The sequence below is a fragment of the Choristoneura fumiferana genome, chromosome 30, assembly GCF_025370935.1.
Source record: "Choristoneura fumiferana chromosome 30, NRCan_CFum_1, whole genome shotgun sequence".
Taxonomy (NCBI): domain Eukaryota; kingdom Metazoa; phylum Arthropoda; class Insecta; order Lepidoptera; family Tortricidae; genus Choristoneura; species Choristoneura fumiferana.
The window spans coordinates 7,902,183-7,924,394 of record NC_133501.1 but is presented as its reverse complement, the minus strand read 5'-3'; the positions used below and the strand labels follow the sequence as shown (position 1 = coordinate 7,924,394).

Genomic DNA, 22,212 nt, shown 5'->3' with positions numbered 1-22,212 from the left:
AAATTCCATTCATTAAATCCGTATATTCCATTTTTTCTAGGACATTGATCTATTGATCTCGAAACGAGAGCAATTGATTAGTTTTAAATGATGCAATGGCTAACGTGTAAGTGTGACAGCTGAAAGAATTGCCGGTTCAACCCACTCAATTGTAACATTTTTGAGGTCGAACGGATTCTATTAAAAACAATTTGTTCGTCTATTAACAATGGCATATGGTTGTATCTTTTAATGGTCATCAAAATCAGATAATTACCCGTATTATTTTGTAATAAATACAAGATGCAATTAAATTGTCCTGTTATTTTTGTGAACGGTTACTTTAAAGAATTAATAAAACGAGCTAATATAACAGAATATCACTGACCAACCATAGACATCCGTCACATCGCAGGAATTCAAGGGATTGCAGACGCATTGTCAACCTAAACTTAAGATCCTAAAGGGCTATGATGGGTTGACCTCTTGCATCATTATTTAATACACGTCTGATTTCACGCAGAGCTGAACAAAATTGATATTTAGCGCCAGGATTGATAAGAAAGATTATACCGCCTAGCGATCCAAAAGAACATTATATAAGGATTTTCCATTCTTAAATAAATCAATTTGATTCATTTAAATTTCATAGATGGCGCTGTTTTAAAATCGAACTTCATGACAGAAATCATCTAGTAGAAATTTTAATAATACCATGGTAACATTTTTTGTCTGTCAAAAAATTGTTTGTGCCGTCAGCTTGTAAAAAAAAGCTTCATAGATTTTTTTGTACAATTAAATCGTAATTTTATTAAGTTTTTTGTATGAAAGTAGTTATAAATCATGGAGGAAATACTTGCATGTCGAATATGCTTAATTACTGACGCTAAACTGTACGATATGTATAAACATTCTCTAGTAGATTCGTATGAAATTGTAACTGGAACTCAGGTTTGTTTTACTATATTTTATTTTGTTTATTCTATCTTTTACTACAATACCGATTTATAAGTAATTAAAGCTACTAAATTAACATAAAATTTCATCAAAATGTAAATCATGACTAAATTATATCCACTCCTTTCTTGTAAATATTTCGCCAGTATAATTAAATTATAGCTTAACATTTATACTATACTTGGTCTTTAGATGGCTGCAGATGGATTGCCTGTGCACTTATGCAGTATGTGCGCAGCTTTATTAAATAAATCGGCATTATTTAAGACAAAATGTGAAAATGCACAGCAAATATTAAAGTATGCATTAGCTGAACAAAATATGGTAAGCTTTTTTTTTTAATATACTTTATGACCTAGATGTCAATAGAAACATTATAAAATTAACTAGTTAATTAATTTATTATCAGTTGGAGTGTTTGAGTTTATTAGTTATTTAATTAACATCTTGTATAAAAAACTAAGCCTGCATAGGAACTATGGCCCAAGCCTTCTCGCCTTGAGAGGAGGCCTGTGCCCAGCAGTGAGACATACATAGGCTGGGATGATGATGATGATAAAAAAACAATTGAATTTCAGCTTTCAACAAACCATATAAGAAAAATAGACAGAAATCTACATGGTCTTACCCTCCCATACAAAATAACCATAATATGCCAAGCCGAAGATGGCAATCAAGAAATCAAAGAAGAAAATATTGATGATCCTGACTTTATAGACACCATAGACAACGTTGACAACATAGAAGATGTAGAAGTAAAATCTGAGTCAGATGAGGAACCGTTAGCAAAAAAAGTAAAGAGGAAACGTAAAAAGAAAATTTTAAAATTAAAAAAAGATGATGATTTCAAGTTTGATAAAGATACAGAAGAAGTAATAGATGATCTCGCTGTAGAAAGCATAAATGATATCGATATTGTGATACTGACTAAAGAGCAACAAGTTAACGAAGTGATTATGAGAAAGAATTCGTTTAATTATTTGAATTCTTTTTATAAGTGTGACAAATGCTTTAAAGGGTTTATAACAGATTCTACGTACAGGAATCACATGGCAAGACATTCTGTGGTAAGTTTATACTCTTAAAACGAAAAAGCATAGAAGAAGGAGCTCTGTGTTAGCAGAGTTCTGTCCACACTGTTTCTGTGTTGATTCAAATTAGAAATGAAAAATGCTACGGTGCAAATAAGTTTCAGTAAAAACCATATTGGAAAAAACCCGCCATGAGTGAGTTGGACTCGCGCACAAAGGGTTCCGTAACATTATTGATACATTAGATATTAGCAGAAAATGTCAAAAATCACGTTTCCTGTATGAGAGCTCCCCTTAAATATTAATTTTTTGCAATTTAACTATTTTTAAAGTGAATATACAACTAAATATTGTGTGAATATTTAAAGTGGATACATGCTGTCGGTACTCATATTGAGCAAAAAACCACAAAACAATCACGTTTGGTGTATGTGAGCCCCCACAAACATTTATTTTATTCTGTTTTTAGTATTTGTTGTTATAGTGGCCACAGTAATACATAATCTGTCAAAATTTCAAGTGTATAATAGATAGAGCCCTGTGACAAACGGTAGGACGGACAGACAGACAGCGGAGTCTCAGTAATAGAAAAAAAAGCATTTGGGAAAAAATATGAATGGAAGTTTTGCAACGATTAAAGATTCTGGGAATTATGGTTGATATGATGATGAGTCTTTTGGTTAAGGCTCTGTTTCCACCAGAGAAGTGCTGTGCAATGATAGATAAATGAAAGGTTTCTATTGGTTCATGAAAAACACACCTCGCACATTTTTACATCTTAGCCTCTAGGTTGGCAACGCATCTGCAATACCCCAGTGCAGATGTTTATGGGTGGTGGTGATCTCCTACCATCAGGAGACCCATTAGACAGTCGAATAAAAAAAATTTTTTTTGGTGAAAACGCAGCCTAACCCGCCTTTGATTAGAAATGTCTGCGTGTGTCAGATGAGCGGTTCGTACGCATGCGAGGTGTGCCACACGCGCTGGCCGAGCGCGCGCGCGCTGCGCTCGCACGTGGTGACGTCACACGAGCGCAAGTACGTCTGCCGGAAGTGCGACCACGTCGCCAAGTCCAGGTAACAAACATATCTTGTCTCAAATAGCTAGAATGTACAGGGGTCAATACATCAAAGTCAAAGTCAAAGTCAAAATATCTTTATTCAATCTAGGCTACAACAAGCACTTATGAATGTCAAAAAAAATCCACCACCGATTCGGAAAAACCTCTGCTGAGAAGAATCCGGCAAGAAACTCAACGAGGTATATATATATTTTTTTTAAAACAGATTTACAATATTATTAAATGACATGTATACATCACAAGTATTTAACACAACTTTATTTTTAACACAGCTTTATTTTTATCACAGTAGGTTCGCTATTTGAAGGGATTGCTAATGCGGATCGGAATTATTTCCAAATATCCCTGTCCATGATATAATCATTAACTTTATAATACGCCTTTGACATTTTTATTGTGACTTTTGTAAAAAAAAACAACTTATTATACGATCCGACAACCTTTGACAACCGGATGGCCAAGTGGTTAGAGAACCTGACTGTAAAGCTTGAGATCCCGGGTTCGATTCCCAACCAGGGCAGAAATTTGTATGAATAATGCAAATGTTTTTTCTCGGGTCTTGGAATTTTAATATGTATTTAAGTATGTGCTTATCGGTATAAGTATGTTTACCCGTTGCCTAGTATCCATAGTACAAGCTTTGTTTAGTTTGGGACTAGGTCAATTGGTGTCAAGTGCCCCATGATATTTATTTATTATTATTATTAAACGTATACACACAGACCCGCTATGTGACTACTAGCATTACCCTTTTCCAGGCCCCGCGAGTTTAGATGTGCTACATACAACAAAATAAATCATAGTTTTAAATGTTTACCTATGAGGGATTCATTTAAAAACGAATTATATTTTTAACGAATTCAAATGATTTTGTACCATATTGTATATGTAGTAAGGTTGAATATTTGTGTACACTTGAACTAACTGAATCGTGATCCACTGTGAAACCTTTTCGTATAAAAAATCATAGTGAAATTGTCATTCCTACAATATGTGCATCTGATCAGTCTCTTTTTAAATGTCATGCTACATTTACTTACTACATTTATTACATACTGTTACTTATTACCAATAGCAGACAAGCAGACTGTTCATCTGATGTTAAGAGATTACCGTCGCCCATAGACATCCGCATCACCAGTAAAATACCTGATGTTTTCAAATCTAAAATAAATAGAAAATGTTACTATGGTATATAGTAAACTATACCACAGAGACACCACCTAGTACAAGCAAATGGTATCACCCTAATACTGGCTATTCAACTGGCTATTTTTCTACTTCGATTTTCCAATAGATGGCACCAGTGAGAACACAAATAACACGTATTGCCATCTAGTGAGACACTAAGGATACGGTACACTGACAACAACCAACAAGCTCACCAACTGAGCCTAGACGACTAGAGATACGCATGATGTCTCTGTCTTATTTACGTCGTTAGAAGAGAATGGCATGTTTCTCTCAAATAGTTTCGACGAATGTGTGCAAGCGCGGGGCAAGCCCAGCAAGCGTTATTCGCCATCTAGCGTCACAATTGCAAAACACTAAGAAAGCCCCATAGCTGAAATGTAGCCACATGTAGCCTATACTTTCGTATTCTCCATTTATTATTTTTAGGGTGTTTCTTATCTTCAAATTAAGGAGTTGAATTAAGGTTGATGTGAAGTTGTGTTTATAAAATATGCTAGTCTTTATTTTAATCTCAATATTTCTATTTAATTCGGCTTGTTCACATTTTATAATTTACAAACGTTAATGGTAGTGCCATCTATTGCTGTTTTTTAGTATTAAATATAGCTTGTAGGGGTTGGTAGGCCATGACTATACCTACATACGAGTAATAATAGTGACCAAACTTAGTTGGTTTGCACTTTGCAGGTGTTGAAAGAGCATACTAATACTACATAATAGCCATTAATAGCCCAGTTATAGTCCATGAAAAAAAAAGTAATTATGATTGTTTTTTTGGAGTCTTTTTGTATTTTTTATTTCAACTCCAAATTTGTTACTTTTACGGGTATCCCGTGAAACCATATCGAAAATACAAACTGAGACATGGATGCACAGAAAAACCAGGAAAAGAGACCAGCGCTGGGAATCGAACCCAGGTCCTCAGCAATCCGTGCTGCGTGCTGCATAAGTAGCGTAGTAGAAATAAGCAACCTGAGATATGTATGCATAGGAAAAATTCGTGTCTAGATTCCTGTCCAGCGGTGGTGTAGGGGTTATAGCACGCAGCACGGATTGCTGAGGACCTGAATTCGATTTCCAGCGCTGGTCTCTTTTGTGGTTTTTCTGTGCATCCATGTCTCAGTTTGTGTTTTCGAAAAAAAGAAATGTCTGACGGCTCTGATACTCTATTTCACCTGTTGAATCCCTAAAAGTAAACATATATCAAAAATAACACTGTATTAAGCCTATGTTCATAGTGTTTCATGTTTCTTTTTTTTTTCAGTTACAGAGCAAAAGAGCACAGCAAATGGCATCTCGGTTTCAGATACGTGTGCAAAATATGCGGCGCTACGTTCTCGTAAGTTTCTAATTTCGTTGGCAGATAAGAGTGCTGGTTGAAAAAGGGAAAAAATATCTAATTAATAAATGAACTAAAATAATTTCCTTGCTCACCCGCGACCTTACGATAGCTAAGCTTATGCAAAATATGCGTGTTCATGCAGTTCCTCCACCTCCACACTGTAAGAACACACACAAATCACACAAACCCATCTATCACCACCACCACACTACACTGACGCGTTTCGAACTCAACCAGAGCTCATCTTTTAAGAGTGACACAACCGCACACCATGCTACCAGTTGTTAGACTAACGAACCACAACCACCGTTTTAAATTGTCACTGTAACTCCCTTATCAAACAAAACAAAACTACCCACAAATCATTAATAAATTTTAACCGTCCTTCAAAACTACCTTGATTTTTATTTATTTACTGTCAAGGCATGTTTTATTAACTACCATTGCTGAAATTAGATCCAAGCCGTAGCAAGGGAGATGAAACACTATTATACCACACATATAGTATGATACACTATCATACTAGCTTTCGCCCGCGGCTTCGCCCTCGTGGCATTCGGTTATCGCGCGCTGTTCCCTTGGGAACTGTGCATTTTTCCGGAATAAAAAGTAGCCTATGTCTCTCTTATGCCAAAAATCACGTCGATCCGTCGCTCCGTTTCGACGTGAAAGACGGCAACATACAAACACACACATATAACGTACATACATCAAATCATGCCTCTTTCCCAACGGGGTAGGCAGATACTACATCCTTCCACTTGCTACGATCCTGGCATACAACTCTCGCTTCCTCTACATCCATCAATCATTTCATGCATGCACGTCGGTTTGAAGCCGTGGTGGCCTAGTGGTTTGACCTATCGCCTCTCAAGCAGAGGGTCGTGGGTTCAAACCCCGGCTCGCACCTCTGAGTTTTTCCAAATTCATGTGCGGAATTACATTTGAAATTTACCACGAGCTTTGCGGTAAAGGAAAACATCGTGAGGAAACCTGCACAACCTGCGAAGTAATTCAATGGTGCGTGTGAAGTTCCCAATCCGCACTGGGCCCGCGTGGGAACTATGGCCCAAGTCCTCTTGTTCTGAGAGGAGGCCTCTGCCCTGCAGTGGGACGTATATACGCTGGGATGATGATGATGATGACGTCGGTTTAGAGTACTCCTGACCCGACCTTTCTTCAGAACGTCCCCGATTTGATCGTGGTGCGTTCGTCTAGGCCTTCCTCTTCCAACGTTCCATTCACGCTCGTCTTATAGACGCGCCATATAAATCTGCCTAAAAGTTCATTACTTAATACTCAGTTTTGACTCATTTTTTACCCGACTGCCCGAAGGAGGGTTATGTTTTTCGAGCGTATGTATGTAAGTATGTATGTGGGTATGTATGTCCATTTCTTTGGTCCTCGCTGCGGCCTAAACGGCTGGACGGATTGTAACATATGAGGTATCATTGGATTCGTCATAACTGTCGGAGTGACATAGGGTATATAATATTTCAATATGGCGTCTGCGAAAAAAAATATGGCGAAGGAATAAAAAAATATATTTTGTATTGTAACAATATGGGAATTAAATGAAAGCTAATAATTAGCCCATTCTAACGCCCTTATTCATAAACGACAATCAAACCTATTTTAGTTAAAATGCCGCTAAAATTCGTTTGTCCTTATCTGTCACTTCGACATTTGTATTTGTTAGAAAGGGACAAAGCATTTAATAGTTAACATAGGCTTGTTAAGTTTTATGAATAAGGGGGTAAATATATATGGGTTATAATACTTTTAATGTACTATTTTCACAGAAATATCATTGAGATACATTTTTTATGCGACGTCTTTACGTTACTCCCGGATTGCGTTCGAATCGCTTAACGCTATAGTGCCTATTAAATTATTGGAATTATACCTTTATAGTTTTTGTGGTACTAGTCGGGGCAATGAACTTTTAGGCAAAGTTAGGCGGCGGAAGGTATATAGTCAATCTGTTTTGATTCATTCTCTCAATATGCCCAAACCATACAAACACACTTTCGCATTTATAATCATCATCATCCCAGCCTATATACGTCCCACTGCAGGGCAGAGGCCTCCTCTCAGAACAAGAGGGCTTGGGCCACAGTTCCCACGCGGGCCCAGTGCGGATCGGGAACTTCGCACGCACCATTGAATCGCTTCGCAGGTTTGTGCAGGTTTCCTCACGATGTTTTCCCTCACCGCAAAGCCCGTGGTAAATTTCAAATGTAATTCCGCACACGAATTTCGAAAAACTCAGAGGTGCGAGCCGGGGTTTGAACCCACGACCCTCTGCTTGAGAGGCGATAGGTCAAACCACTAGGCCGCCACGGCTTCATTTGTAATATTGGTATGGATTCTCTATTTCAGTAAATCCACTAGTCATTTGACGCACGTGCGGCTCCAACATCCGTCGGGTCACTGCTGCGAGCTCTGCGGGGACTCCTTTATTGGGGAGTACGGGCTGGCAATGCATCGGAAGAAGGCGCATAGAGACCAGGTAAAGGCAGTGGCGATCCTTACATAGAAGCCCAAAAGCCGGGCTTGCCTTATAAACCGAACAACGTCCAAACTAGAAAAAAAAAAGTTCTAATAAAATCACTTTAATAATTTAGCGCGCTTTATTTTACGTAAACTAAAAATTGCGTAATCCGCCGCATGGCTAATGTAGTGGCGCTGATTGCGACCGGCGGCCGGCGGCGGCGCGGCGAGTCTACGCGGCGATAGTGGCGTACATTGTAAATAGCATGACATCTCGCTCGCTCTCGTGGGCTTTTACGGGGCTTCCGAACGCTCTCTTCATACTTAGGGAAACGTTAGTTTTGCAAATATCTATGTATATGTAGCACATATGTAGCACTTTCTTTGCAATTTTGAATCTGGCTTACGGTGTGAAGTTTGTTGCGTTTGGTTTGGAACGCGAGTGCGCGGGCGAGATGAATAACTTGTAACTAACTTCATGATTGTTTATTTCGAACCGTGGGCCGTAGCGTAGCGTTATTTATTTTTATTTATAATCATTTCAAATAATAAATAAGTGCTTAGGTATTCTGGTTTTAGTGCGGTGTAAAGTGCAGTGCCTGTGGGAGAGAATGAGTTCGGAAACGGACCAAATTGTCCCTTGTGTGGACTCCAAGTGTATGTCTGTAAAATTCTATCCAGTAATAGCATGCCTTCAGTGCGCTTTGGTAAGCTCGTCCAAACTGAAGATTGAAGTTTACGGCAACAAGATGGATGTAGGTACAATAAATTATAAAAAAATACTTAATCATATCTCTCGGCTTGCCATAGTCTGATACCCTAGGCACGCCACTGGGTAAAGGGCAGGGTAGCAAGACCTTATAATACGAAGTGTCAAATTCGAACATCCCTTGCTGTCTCGCTGACGCTTAAGCTGCTGAGCTGGCAACGTTGCATTTTTTAACCCCCGACGCAAAAAAGAGGTGTTATAAGCTTGAACGGTGTGACTATCTGTCTGTCTGTGGCACCGTATTTTGAATGAGGTTCTTTTTACTCGTAATTTGAAATCAGGTTTTCTAGCCATGATGGTTTAGCCGTTTTTGAGATATTGAACTTTGAAGTGACAAAGCCGGGGGTTTTTCAACTTGTTGCTGGTTAGGTTATGTTAGTTTTTCTCGATATTTTAAATGCGGAAGTTTGTAAGTCTGTTTGTTACTTCATCACGTCTAAACCATTGAACCGATTTAGATGAAATTCGGTATACAGATAGTTTGAGTTCCGAAGATAGTTATCGTTCATAGGGTAATTTTTATTTTGGGTCCCGGGTAACGGCGAGTTATTTAATACGAGAGCGAAAGGGACGGTACAATATGACGACCAGATGGCCTAGTGGTTAGAGAACCTGACTACGAAGCTTGAGGTCCCGGGTTCGATTCCCGTGTCGGGGCAGAAGATATTTGTATGATTAATACGAATGTTTGTTCTCGGGTCTTGGGTGTTTAATATGTATTTAAGTATGTATCTATCTAAATAATTATATTTATCCATTGCTTAGTACCCATAACACAAGCTTTGCTAAGCTTACTTTGGGACTAGGTCAATTGGTGTGAATTGTCCCGTGATATTTATTTATTTATTTTAATTTATGATCTTTGATTTTCATAGTAGCCCCCCAGGACCGGAATAATCAAGGGATTGGCAATCGGGTTTTTTATAGCCATTTGAGGGTGTTTGCAAAAAGTGTACTTTTTCTTTCAAAATGTATTTAATTTCATAAAAAAAATATGGGTCAGTTTTGTGACGACCATAGCGAGTGTGTTTATTTATTAACTTTAGGAAAAATCCATACTAATATTATAAATGCGAAAGTGTGTGTTTGTATGTTTGTCCGTCTTTCACGTCGAAACGGAGCGACGGATCGACGTGATTTTTGGCATAGAGATAGTTTATGGGCCAGAGAGTGACGTGGGCTACTTTTTATCCCGGAAAAATGCACAGTTCCCGAGGGCGCGCGCGATAACCGAATCCCACGCGGGCGAAGCCGCGGGCAAAAGCTAGTACATTATAAACACATGTCAAGTTGCAGGCTGTTGCTGGTTGCAAGTGTTTATGGCATTGGTCTTAGACGAGGATTTTACTTTATGCACTAAAGCATAAAACGTCATTTTATGTTGTCCTCGAGTGGCGACCACGAACCGGAAGACGAAGCGTTGGCAGGCCTCCCACCAGGTGGACTGACGACATCGTGAGAGTAGCGGGAAACCGGTGGATGCAAGTGGCGAGTTGTGGCGTTCTAAGGGGGAGGCCTTTGTCCAGCAGTGGACGTCTTCGGGCTGATGATGATGATGATGTTGCCTAGACCCAGCATATATAAGTTTACGGGCATGATAAGTGGAAAATGTTTTTTTTTAGGCCGGCAAAGTGAAGTACGACTTCCCGTGTGTACTGTGCGGCGTCCAGTTTAGGAGTTTAGACGCGCTAAACAGACACATCAGCAGGGCCGAGGACAATGCGTGCAATCCCGAATTGAGGTAAAATTACTTTGACATTTCTTAATTATCCAAAGGAACAATTGACTTTAAAAAGGACCTAATGAGGGCTAAAAGACAAGCGAAATATCCTCAAATGATAGTATCGTGAGATTCTTTTGACGTAACGGTTTTGCTTGCAATCGGCTAATGACGGGTGTACGACTTGTTAATGCACGCCTAATAATGCACGGCCTGATAATCCGTGCTTATGTGCACGAATTATCATGCCGTGCATTATCACCTCGTACCGAACTAGCAGGGAACCAATAATGTACGCGTAATAATGTACGACGTGAATAATCCGAAGCATTATGTTTCCGATTATCATGCCTTACGATTTGATAGATAGATAGATAGATATAATCTTTATTCTTCAAAACAAAGACATGGCTTAGTAGCTAAAGAGTAATAAACTAACAATTAAATAAAAACATAAATTAAATAACAATTAAACAGATCAGACACATAAATGAGAAGCCATGTGATGCACTGAAGAACAGGCGCTGGCTCAGCATTGTGCTGCGGTAAGCCGCAGCGCTGGTATTCTGCCAGTACCCATACCGAGTAAGGACGCCGACCAACGTGATAAACTCAGCCCAATCTCGTCATCAAATGAGTTTTATTATTCAGTGGGATCGTACAGTAGCAAAATTTATTTAAGTACTTATTATTATTATTTAAAATGTTAGAAAAAAAGAAAAAAGTGTGAGGTGTGAGGTGAAGGGGGTTCAGAAAAGTTCAAGATACGAGTCTCTGGAGAGACAATAAGTGCAATCTGAGCTTAAAAACGAAAGTTTGATTTTGACTCAATGTTTCGGAGTGGTGGGGGGATATTATCCAGCACTTAGTGGATTGGTATCTGAAACACCCCCTGAAAGCGACAGTCTTGTGCCTGGGCACGCATATCACCGCCTTACGCGAATCACGAATTAAACGCCTGGAGGAGGACCAAACGAGTTTTTTATATAAATAGCTGGGCGTTTGCCATTTAATAGTATCAAATAGCAAGCATGACAATAAAAGATTTTTGCACGCCCTCGCCCTTCAACCTAACCCAGCCGGGTCAGATCTGCTCCGACTATATCGATCTCGCTCGCTGCGCTCGCTCGATCCGCGGCGAAAAAATGTCCATTCATTCGAATCGTTTGGATTCGGATTATCACGCCGTACATTATCACTACGTACATTACAGCGCGCGCAAATATTTTGTACGCCCTGATAATGCGCGACCATGATAATGTACGGCGTGATAATCGGAAGCAATAATGCTTCGGATTATCAAGTCGTACATTATTGCGCGTACATTCCGAGTTGTACGTTATTGTTTCCCCTAATGACTAAATGAGCCAATCGCAAGCTTTTTTCTTTTCTCTTTTTCTTTCTTTTTTTTCTTTGCTCTTTTAGGGTTCCGTGCCCGAAGGGTGCCAACGGAACCCTATTACTGAGACTCCGCTGTCTGTCTGTCACAGAAGTCTATCTCTTGAGTCGTAATAGTTAGACACTTTAAATTTTCATAGATTATGTATTACTATGGCTACAATTTTTTTTTTCAATTTTTTTTTCCTGGGTTCGATTCCCAGTGATGGTCTTATTTTTCTGGTTTTTCTGTGGATCTATATTTCAGTTTGTATTTTCATAATAAAACATATTTAAGGGGGCTCCCATACAACAAGCGTGATTGTTTTGCCGTTTCTTTGTTGATTTCTAATGTTGTATAGATAATGGTACGGAACCCTTCGTGCGCGAGGCCGACTCGCACTTGGCCGGTTTTGTTTTGTTTTATTTTTGCGTAACGTCAAAAAACCCCATACTAACGCCATCTACCGATTTTTCGCCTGTCTTTTATAACAATAAATAAATATAAATAATCCCTCATTCACCCCGGCTCGCACCTCTGAGTTTTTCGAAATTCATGTGCGGAATTACATTTGAAATTTACCACGAGCTTTGCGGTGAAGGAAAACATCGTGAGGAAACCTGCAACAAGCCTGCGAAGCAATTCAATGGTGCGTGTGAAGTTCCCAATCCGCACTGGGCCCGCGTGGGAACTATGGCCCAAGCCCTCTTGTTCCGAGAGGAGGCCTGTGCCCAGCAGTGGGACGTATATAGGCTGGGATGATGAATCCCTCATTCCCCCTCCCCTCAAGACGGAGGTCTTTAATAGTCTCGCATAAATTTGGTGTCAAGATTTATATATGACAGCGTCAGACTCTGTTTCCATCAGTGATGTGGGTGGATGTGTTGTGACGAATGTGTTTTTCATGAGCCAATAGAAATGCTTCATTTATTAGGGTTCCGGGAGCCAAAATGGCAAAAACGGAACCCTTGTAGTTTCGTCAAAACCGTCTGTCTGTCTGTCGGTCTGTCCGTATGTCACAGGCATTTTACTCGAAAACTACAAAGTCAAAGTCAAAATATCTTTATTCAATTTAGGCTAAAACAAACATTTATGAATGTCAAAAAAAGATCTACCGGTTCGGAAAAATCTCTGTTGAGAAGAATCCGTCAAGAAACTCAACGAGGTAATTTTTTTTAAACAGATTTACAATTTGTACAGATTTACAAGATGTATATCAATGAAATTCGGAGTACAGATGTCTTGTCAAAGCCGCTATTTAGTTTTGTAGTTAAATTACAAAAATAATATTTCTAAGGGGGGGGGGGGACACTCCATACAGGTAACAGAAATTGAAAAAAATAATATTAACTCGCACATAGTTCGACAGCTCTTTTGAAAAGATAGTAAGGTTTCTCAAAAAGTTTTTTGATTAAGTGAAGATTTCCGGAAATAATCGCTCCCAAAGTAGCAAAAACCCTCCCCCCCCAACTCCTCTCCTCTCTCCTCCTGTCCCTCTATCTTGTAAACCGGTTGTCCAAAAAATATGGAAAGGTAACGCTTAATAAATACTTTCAACGAAAATTGGTTTCAACATGATCGGATACCGTTTTTGAGTTATTGCCGAAAAACTGCGCTTCTCAACAAAAGGACGTAAGTGCCGTGAAGATACGCTCTTTTTCTAATAGATTATAAGACTGTAGTAAGTGTTTTAATTGTGTTATAACGCACAAATAATATTATTTTTTTTTTTTTTTTCGTAATGGCTACGGAACCCTATCTTGGGCGTGTCCGACACGCTCTTGGCCGTTTTTTTTAATAAATATTGAAATTGCAGGCCATGCCCGTCATGCGGTGAGGGTTTTGACTCCGAAGAAGCGTTAAAGGAACATCTGAAGGTACACCTGAAAATGAATATGAAGGATGAAAACGTCAAGTGCGAAGAGGTAAGACTCAATTTTAGACGACTCGACTCTAAAATGGGGACTGGAGGTTCGAGTCTTTTTATTAATAAAACTGAGTTGTTTTATTTAAACTACTGAACGGCTCAAGCTGTTTCTTGTAGTACTTATACGAAGTTTATAAAATTTAGAGAATCATTAAAACTAATTATGTTCCTGAGTCCGAAATAAATATTTTTAATTTCATTTAAAAATATAAAAGACAAAATCATAAAAAGAGGGCTAAAAGAACGGAAAAATTTGGTTGCAATTGTGTGAGGTAAATTACTAAATACTCCAGGAACAAGTCAAAATACAAGCGTGAAGACACACACGTACACACACACAACAACACACACACACACACACCACACACACACACCACTCAGCACACAGCAAACATACACACATAGTATTAACGTAGTTTTACTTTTTTGCCGGTTGTTTTGTGTGCAATTTGTATTTTTTATTTTTTTATTATTTTATTATTATTTTCCTGCATGTTGTCGCTTAATTCTAAAGCTATACAAATCTGTTATTCGCACTCGCAGACGTCCAAGATACAGGCTCAGCCTAGTTTGGAGTCTGATAGATATGTTCTGTATTGTATCAAATATGTTTCTGTTAATAAATATTGTTTGTTTGTTTTGTTTAAAACACAGGCGAGATACCGCTAGATGGCGTTAGTATCGTGAGGTTTTTTTTGACGTTGCGTTCTTGCTTGCGATTGGCTGATACCTAAATGAGCGATTATTTTACCTGTCTTTTAGTTAAGCCCTAATTAAATTATATAAAAGAATCTGGATGAAGCTTCACACAAACAAACGGAATAATAACAAACAATCTGAAAAGTCTGTCTCGTATGTGCTCAACGTATTATAATAATATTAATAATAATTTATTTATTCAGACAACTTGATCAAAATTTGTTAGTATTTCCTTAAGACTATGGTAGTAATTATAGCTAGCCAGTGAAAGGGTATTTTTAATTAGGTGTTGCATAATTGAGCACTCATTTCTTACAGCTAGTTGTATTGCCTGTGTTACTTCATCCAAATATCTGTTGGAGCGAGATAAGAGACGTGTTTACGATTGTGTGTTGTTTCGTTGCAGTGCGACCGCACGTTCGCAAGCGGCAAATCGTTCGCGGTGCACTACCAACGCGTGCATCTGCAAGTGAAGCCCGCGGGGGGGCGCGACCACACCGCCGACCGGGTCGTCTGCGAGATATGCGGCAAAAAGTGCATCGTGAGTGATCCCGAACACTTGTGTTACGTTATTTAGTTTCGTCTCGTTTCGTTTAGTCTCACTTGATCTCATCTGGTCTCACTCGATCTCATCTGGTTAACACTTGATTTCATCTGATCTCACTTGATCTCATATGGTATCATTTGATCTCATATACCTAGTTTCACATAATCTCACCTAGTCTTACTTGATCTCACCTAGCCTACTTGCCTTACTTGATCTCATCTAATCATACTTGACTTCATATAGTCTCGCATATTTTCACCTAGTTTCACTTTTACTCATCTAGTCTCACTTGATCTCATCTTGTCTCATTTAGTATCTCTTGATATTAGTTTAATTTTAAGTGTAATTTTTGGAAATTCCTATAGGAACAGCTAAATGTAATGATAAAAAAATATGTAATGTGTTTTTTTACAAGCTTTTATTTAACTTGCCCTTTTCGTTTATTTGTTTATTTATATATTTGGGTAAAATCTTGCAAGTTAAATTTGATCCACTTTCAGTATTTAGTCAGATTGACTTAAAGTTTGGTAAACTTATGTAAATCTAGTGACAATACAATAATCTGATAGTGACATCCTGGTAGTCCGGCCAGGGTCGTCTCCGCAGGACGGAACTCTTCAACGGTTAACGGCGTCGACTTGAAATTTGGTATTCCAATGTAGTTTGGGTGACAATACAGGTACAGCCAGCAAAAAGTAAGTCAAAAAAAAGCTTGTATTAAAAATGTTTTTTTACCAAAAACTTATTTTTGTTACAGTCAAATGCGACGTTGATTTGCCACCAAAGAACCCATACGGGGGAGAAGCCCTATCAGTGCAGCGAGTGCCCTAAGCGGTTCAGCGTCTACCAACTGTTACAGGTAGGACGCCATAATAGATAGGTAAAATAGATAAGAGTCGGACTGGCGCACAAAGGGTTCCATACTATATAATACAATACAATACAATAACTCTTTATTGCACACCAATACAGTAAACAGTACAGAGAACACAAGTATATACATAGAGATTTTTAAGGTAAGCAATAGGCGGCCTTATCGCTTTAGAGCGATCTCTTCTAGGCAACCTACTATACTATTACTAACTATACTATTATACTTACGCTATACTATTATACTATACTATTGTATATTAGCGAAAAACGGCAAAAATCACGTTTACTGTATGGGAGCCCCCCCTTAGTTATTTATTTTATTTTAATTTAATCGTTTATTTTTAAAGTGCATATACAACTAAATATTCTGTGAATATTTAAAATACATGTTGTCGGTATTAATATCGAGCAAAAAACGACAAAAGAATCACGTTTGTTGTTATAGCGGCAACATTGTGTGCGTGCGTGCGTGTGTGTGTGTGTGTATGTATGTTTCTTACTCTTTCACCAGAGCTGGACGGATTTGGATGAAATTTGGTATGTAGATATACCTAGTGCCAACCACGAAGACGCGTGATTTTGACAAAATTAGACATTAATGACATTGTAATACGAACCACTCTGCCTATAGCTGGACATCTATTATAACATTACGCTTTTCCCACGGGATAGGGATAAAATCTCGAAACAACAACCGCTGGGCTAGAGTCATGACATTTGGTATGTAGGTATGTAACGGTTTACAAGACCCCCCCCCCCCCAAATTGCGTTACGAAATACTTGAACGCTCACATAGTGAAGTGACAATACGGTATTTGACAACTCCTGATTGTGCCATATCTTAATATTATTATGAAAATATAGGTATACAGATAGTGTTTAGCGAAGAGAAAATTTCAATCGGTTGAAAATTGGATTTAAAGTGATTTTTTGAAAAATCTATATACCTGTCTCTTTCTCAAACGCTTTTCTCTATGCAGCAAGTATGGCGGTACTGGCGTGTGACGTCACATGCCAGTATGTCTTTCTCTGTCTAAACTTGAATTTCAAACCTTTATAACTTTGTTATTTGTGAAGGTAGCTTAAAAATTGTTTTTCTATTCGATAACAGGCATTGTGTAGTTTTAATTTATAAAACATATACAAAATGGTCAAATACCGTATTGACTTTTTTCAGATCCATCTCCGTACGCACACAGGCGAGCGTCCCTTCAAGTGCACGCATTGCCCTAAAGCGTTCAAACACAAGGCTGCCCTCAACAGGCACGATCGGGTAAGACGCACATTAATATGCCCGATAAGTTCCAGTACCAGGGCGACTGAGCTCGGGCTAAAACTCAGTAACAGCGCTTTCCCTGAGATAAGACCAAGCTAGATCGATTTTCATCCGGAAACCCTACCCGGGAATCGAACCAGCTAAAAGTTAAAAATAAACACTTGCTATTTTATTATGCTAATCAATAGGGATCATTATTCAAGATAAAATTTCGTTCATCATCATCATCATCATCAGCGCGAACGACGTCCACTGCTACAAAGGCCTCCGCTTAAAGCAAATGAACGACAACTTGCCATTGCATCCATTTTACTACGATGTCGTAATCACCTAGGCTAACGCTTCGTCTTCCCGTTCGTACTCGAGGATTTTCTCCCCCTCGGTTATCTGTTAAAATTTCGTTAATAAACTTAAACTATCATAATGAAATAAAAAATGCGTAAAATCTAACGTTAATTTTATTTTATTATAAATTTGCGTACCTGGTAGGTGGTAGGACCTTGTGCAGGGTCCGCCCGGATTGCTACCACCATCTTGCTTGCTAATCCTGCCGTGAAGCAGCAGTGCTTGCACTGTTGTGTTTCGGCGTGGAGAGTAAGACAGCCGGTGAAATTACTGGCACTTGATGTATCCCATCTTAGGCCTCTAGGTTAGCAACGCATCTGCAATACCCCGGGTGTTGCAGATGTTCATGGGCGGTGGAGATCTCTTACCATCAGGAGACCCACTTGCTCGTTTGCCATCCAGTCGTATAAAAAAAGGTAATTTTTTTTTATTTCTTTGTCAATAAAAAATCACAGCATTACAGCTAAAAAACAAATGCGCTGTAAAATTCAAGCTATACATAATAAAAATACACAAAGACAAAAAAATCTATTTTGAAAATTTTTCAATGCAGTCCTTATTCTTATAAAAGTCCTAAATATAAAAGACTGTTTTTTAAGTAAAGATGATTAAACTAAAGTTTCCCTCCAGGGCCGTCAACTTTTCCATCCCTTTATATATCATCATTTGCTTATATGTAAATAACCGCCATCTTTGTCTCCAGGTCCACACGGGCTCCAAACCCTACGTGTGTCCTCACTGCGGCAAGGCCTTCTCGCAATCCAACTCCATGAAAATGCACGTCAAGACTGTCCACCTCAAATGCCAGCGCCCTACCGCCACAGACGGAATAAAAACGAATGACCATAGACTAAATAGAGTTGACGTCAACTGTCACATTGTAAATTTGTAATTATACAGTGTCAAAGAGAACAATCCCTATGTATAAAAGAAGTTCTAAAGGTTATTTGTGACAATAGTAGATTGTTCGACGAAGGATTAAAACAAGCCGTAGTGACACGAAGATGTTTAGTTAGTTATAGTTAAGTGTCATTTTTTAACAGGAATTTATTTATTGGTACAGTCGCGTCTTGGAATTATGATTATATTGTGTAACCGTCTACCGTATTGTATATTTTTAATGAATAAATGTGATTTTTTATGCATTTCGTGTTTTATTAAAAATTTGGATGGTTCCAATTCACTTGGAAATATTTTGTAGGGTTTCATACCGGATGAGGAAGAAACGGAACCCTTATAGGATCATTTTTGGTCTGTCGAGACCTTTTTAACCCCCGACGCAAAAAGAGGGGTGTTATATGTTTGATCGCTTGTGTGTCTGTCTGTGGCACCGTAGGTCTTAAACGGATGGACCGATTTCAATGCGGTTTTTTTATTTGAAAAGCACGGTTTCAGCGATGGTTCTTAGACATGTTTCATCAAACGGTTCAACTGTTTTTTGAGATATTGAACTTTGAAGTGACAAAGTACGGGGTTTTTCTAACTTTTGTTGCTTAGGTTATTTCTGAGGGACGTGTATGTGTAATCAAGCTGAAATTCTGCTACCTCTGGAAGTATTGAAAAAATCATACTTTCAAGTTAACGTAATCAAGAGATACTGTCATTATTTATAGCATACAACGGCTCACAGCATATAAAATTGATGGCCGCTATATATTATTACAATATATGTAACGGGACACTTGATATCAGTAAAATAGTAAATTAATTAAAACTAAGAAGCTTCAAAAATTAACAAGAGCTCAAAACACAAAATGACAATTAAAAAAAAAAAGGATATATAGTCTTCTCGATTATTATAAAGAATTCCATGCAATAACAGACACTTTGGTAGATTTATTTTCTTACTGTGGCACATCTATTCATATTAGAATGACGTAGTTTCCTTTCTTAAAACTACCAATTTAATTTGCAGTTTGTCAAATATAATGTGAAACACATGACTCTTATTCCCCAGTCCTAAAGGCAAGTTTGAAAACGATCAGCGTCGTCAGTTTTTGCGACGCAAATAAAACAGTCCGCCATTTTGTTGCATGCAACGCGACAGATCCTCGAAAAAGTGTATCTTCGGACAGATTATATATGAATAAAATCTTCAAATAAATTATCTGTTGTAATGGGATAAGAACTCTAACGTAGGAACTCAGTATATTATCTGTGAGTGCGGAGTGATTTTCCAGACGAGCAGTTGCTAAAATATTCATTTGGCAAATGATCATTGGGAACGTCGAAGTCTATCAATGCGATGCCGTAAGTATTTGAAATATATTGCGTTTTCATGACACTTATGTTAAGTTCAGACTTGCTTATTTACTTTACTATTCTAAACGTCATACTTCCGTCTGTACATTGTCCTTCCTTACCGGCTTAGCTAGCACAGCACGAACTAACAACTGTTCATATGAAAGACGTTTTAACTATAATTGTACATTTTAACTGCTTCAACAAAGTATCAAAAGGTACACTATACAAACTCGCATGTCTCACTATTTTAAGAAAAATACATCAACACCTAGCTCACGGAATTATTGATGGATTGCGTTGTTTTTTTTCACATAAAACTGACCGTGGAGACTCCTATCTCACTGAGGTAAAGTGCGACGATGAGGCCAAAGGTGTACATTCAGTTTTCACTATCCCATGAGGAGCTCACTTTTAGGATTCCATACCTGAACATGACTGTACCTTGACCATACATGGTCCAACCTATTACTCTTGCTACACTACTCATACTGTCTCTCTCCCTGTCTGGCACAGGGCTGTATCTCGAGAACCGTAACCAATAGACAGCTGAAATTTTTTATATAGTTCATATTTCTATTGCCACCACAACAAGTAATAAAAAAAAGAATTAAGGGGTCTGAGTACCTCCGCTAGCTGACGCGGACGCCCGCCGTGTGCGCACGCTCGCGGGTCCCACTCGGGACACACGCCGTATCAAAATCCATTGCAAGCGCTGTTCATACAATTTCTCTTATTAGATGGGTGGTCTGTTCCGGTAATCCGCGTCAGCTAGAGGAGGCACTTAATAATAGCATGCTACTTTTAACTCCAATGCAAAAAGGGGGTGTTATAAGTTTGACTGCTGTGTCTGTCTGTCTGTCCACCCGTGTAAGAGCTGTGTATAGACTGTGGCACCATAACTCTTAAATGGGTGGTCCGATTTGAATGCTGGTTTTTTTATTTGAAAGCAAGTTTTCTAGCAATGTTTCTAAAACATGTTTTCATCAAAATCGGTTCAGCGCCGGTGTTGAGATATTGAACTTTTAAGTGACAAAGTCGGGGGTTTACTAACTTTTTGTTGATTAGGTTATTGTTTTTCTTACATATTTCACTATTTAAACATACAGACCTCAATTCTCAAACTAACAAAAACAAAACACAAACACAAAAATGTATATGTTAAAAATATATAATGCAAGTTGTTAAATAATGTAAATCTGTATAAAATATAATATACCTGTTGTGAGTTTCTTGCCAGGTTCTTCTCAACAGATTTTTTTTGGACTGGTGAAATTGGATAAAGATATTTTGACTTACATTGATAAAAAGTCGTCAAGCATGAGTTGGTCTTCGGGGAAAAATAATAGATTGTAATTTAGGCTGTCAGCAACTATAATATTGAACATTGCCTATAGAGGAATTGCTCAAAAATTTATAATTAATTCATTTCAGTGTGCAAAATACTTCGCAACCATGCTCCTCTTACAAGAACACAGCTGCAACCATGCGGCGAAAGAAACATCACTACCGATAATCAACTTAAAACCCAAAAATGACAGGAAACCACCACTATTAAAGCTGAAGAACCTGAAACGGATAGATTCCATCAGTTTGATTCAGAGTCTGAAGAGTTATTCGGGGTTGATAAAGTTAGAGCCTGCTCCTCAAGAAATGGACTATCAGGTGCAGGAGGAGCCGAGCCAGGTGCTCGTGAAGAGCGAGCTGCAGGACCAGGAGGTGGCTACCGAGGAAATCTACTACCAGTGCGATGTGGTAAGTTAAATAATTGTAATAAAAGAAAATACATATTTAACCACTGGCATGAAATGATATGAAATGAAATAGACAACCAGGTGGCTATGGCTAAGAACTTCGAGAACCTGAATACGAAGCTTGAGGTCCCAGGTTCGATTCCCAGCCGGGGCAGTTGTTTGTATGAATACGTTACTTGCGACTTCCGCGCGGAATTTGTTTATTGCTATCTTGCGGGAACCATGCAATTTTCCGGGAAAAAACTATCCTATGTTTTCTTCAGGACTCGAGACTGCCTGTATACCGAACTTCTAATCAGTTCAGTGGTTTAGATGTGATGAAGTGACTAACAAACATACAAACTTTCGCATTTAAGCACTAGGTTGTTTTATGTGATGAACACTGCGTTAAATGCTATGCGTTAGATGGTTAGACCATTTATGTCAATCCAGTTCAGGAAAAGTGTAAATAAGATGCCATTTATTTACCCGACCATAGACATTTAGTGATGTGAAAAGATAAATGATTTTGCACTAGGTTCTAGAACCTATTGTTACCGTGTTAATGGAATCCACGATAATTTTAGGAATACCTATAGGAATTTATTAAGTCTAGTATTAAAATGG

The 22,212-nt window shown here is 38.4% G+C and overlaps 2 protein-coding genes across 2 annotated transcripts in view; both read left to right on the top strand.

The window, feature by feature from the left end:
* The first annotated feature begins 727 nt into the window (after positions 1-727).
* LOC141444730 (uncharacterized) lies at positions 728-18,454 on the top strand. Its single transcript, XM_074110346.1, is given in 13 exon segments — positions 728-930; positions 1,129-1,260; positions 1,515-2,003; positions 2,913-3,043; positions 5,507-5,581; positions 7,967-8,096; positions 10,469-10,587; positions 13,761-13,869; positions 14,977-15,111; positions 15,875-15,976; positions 17,168-17,263; positions 18,315-18,408; positions 18,411-18,454. Coding segments are annotated over 13 exon segments (1,764 nt in total). The 5' UTR covers positions 728-822.
* A 1,382-nt stretch (positions 18,455-19,836) lies between these two features.
* The window catches only part of LOC141444506 (uncharacterized), a 25,364-nt gene continuing 22,988 nt past the window's right edge, over positions 19,837-22,212 (top strand). The window contains exons 1-2 of the mRNA XM_074110054.1: positions 19,837-19,861; positions 21,287-21,607. Coding sequence (XP_073966155.1) covers positions 21,308-21,607 — 300 coding nt within the window. The 5' untranslated portion in view covers positions 19,837-19,861; positions 21,287-21,307. The remainder of the gene's footprint in view (positions 19,862-21,286; positions 21,608-22,212) is intronic.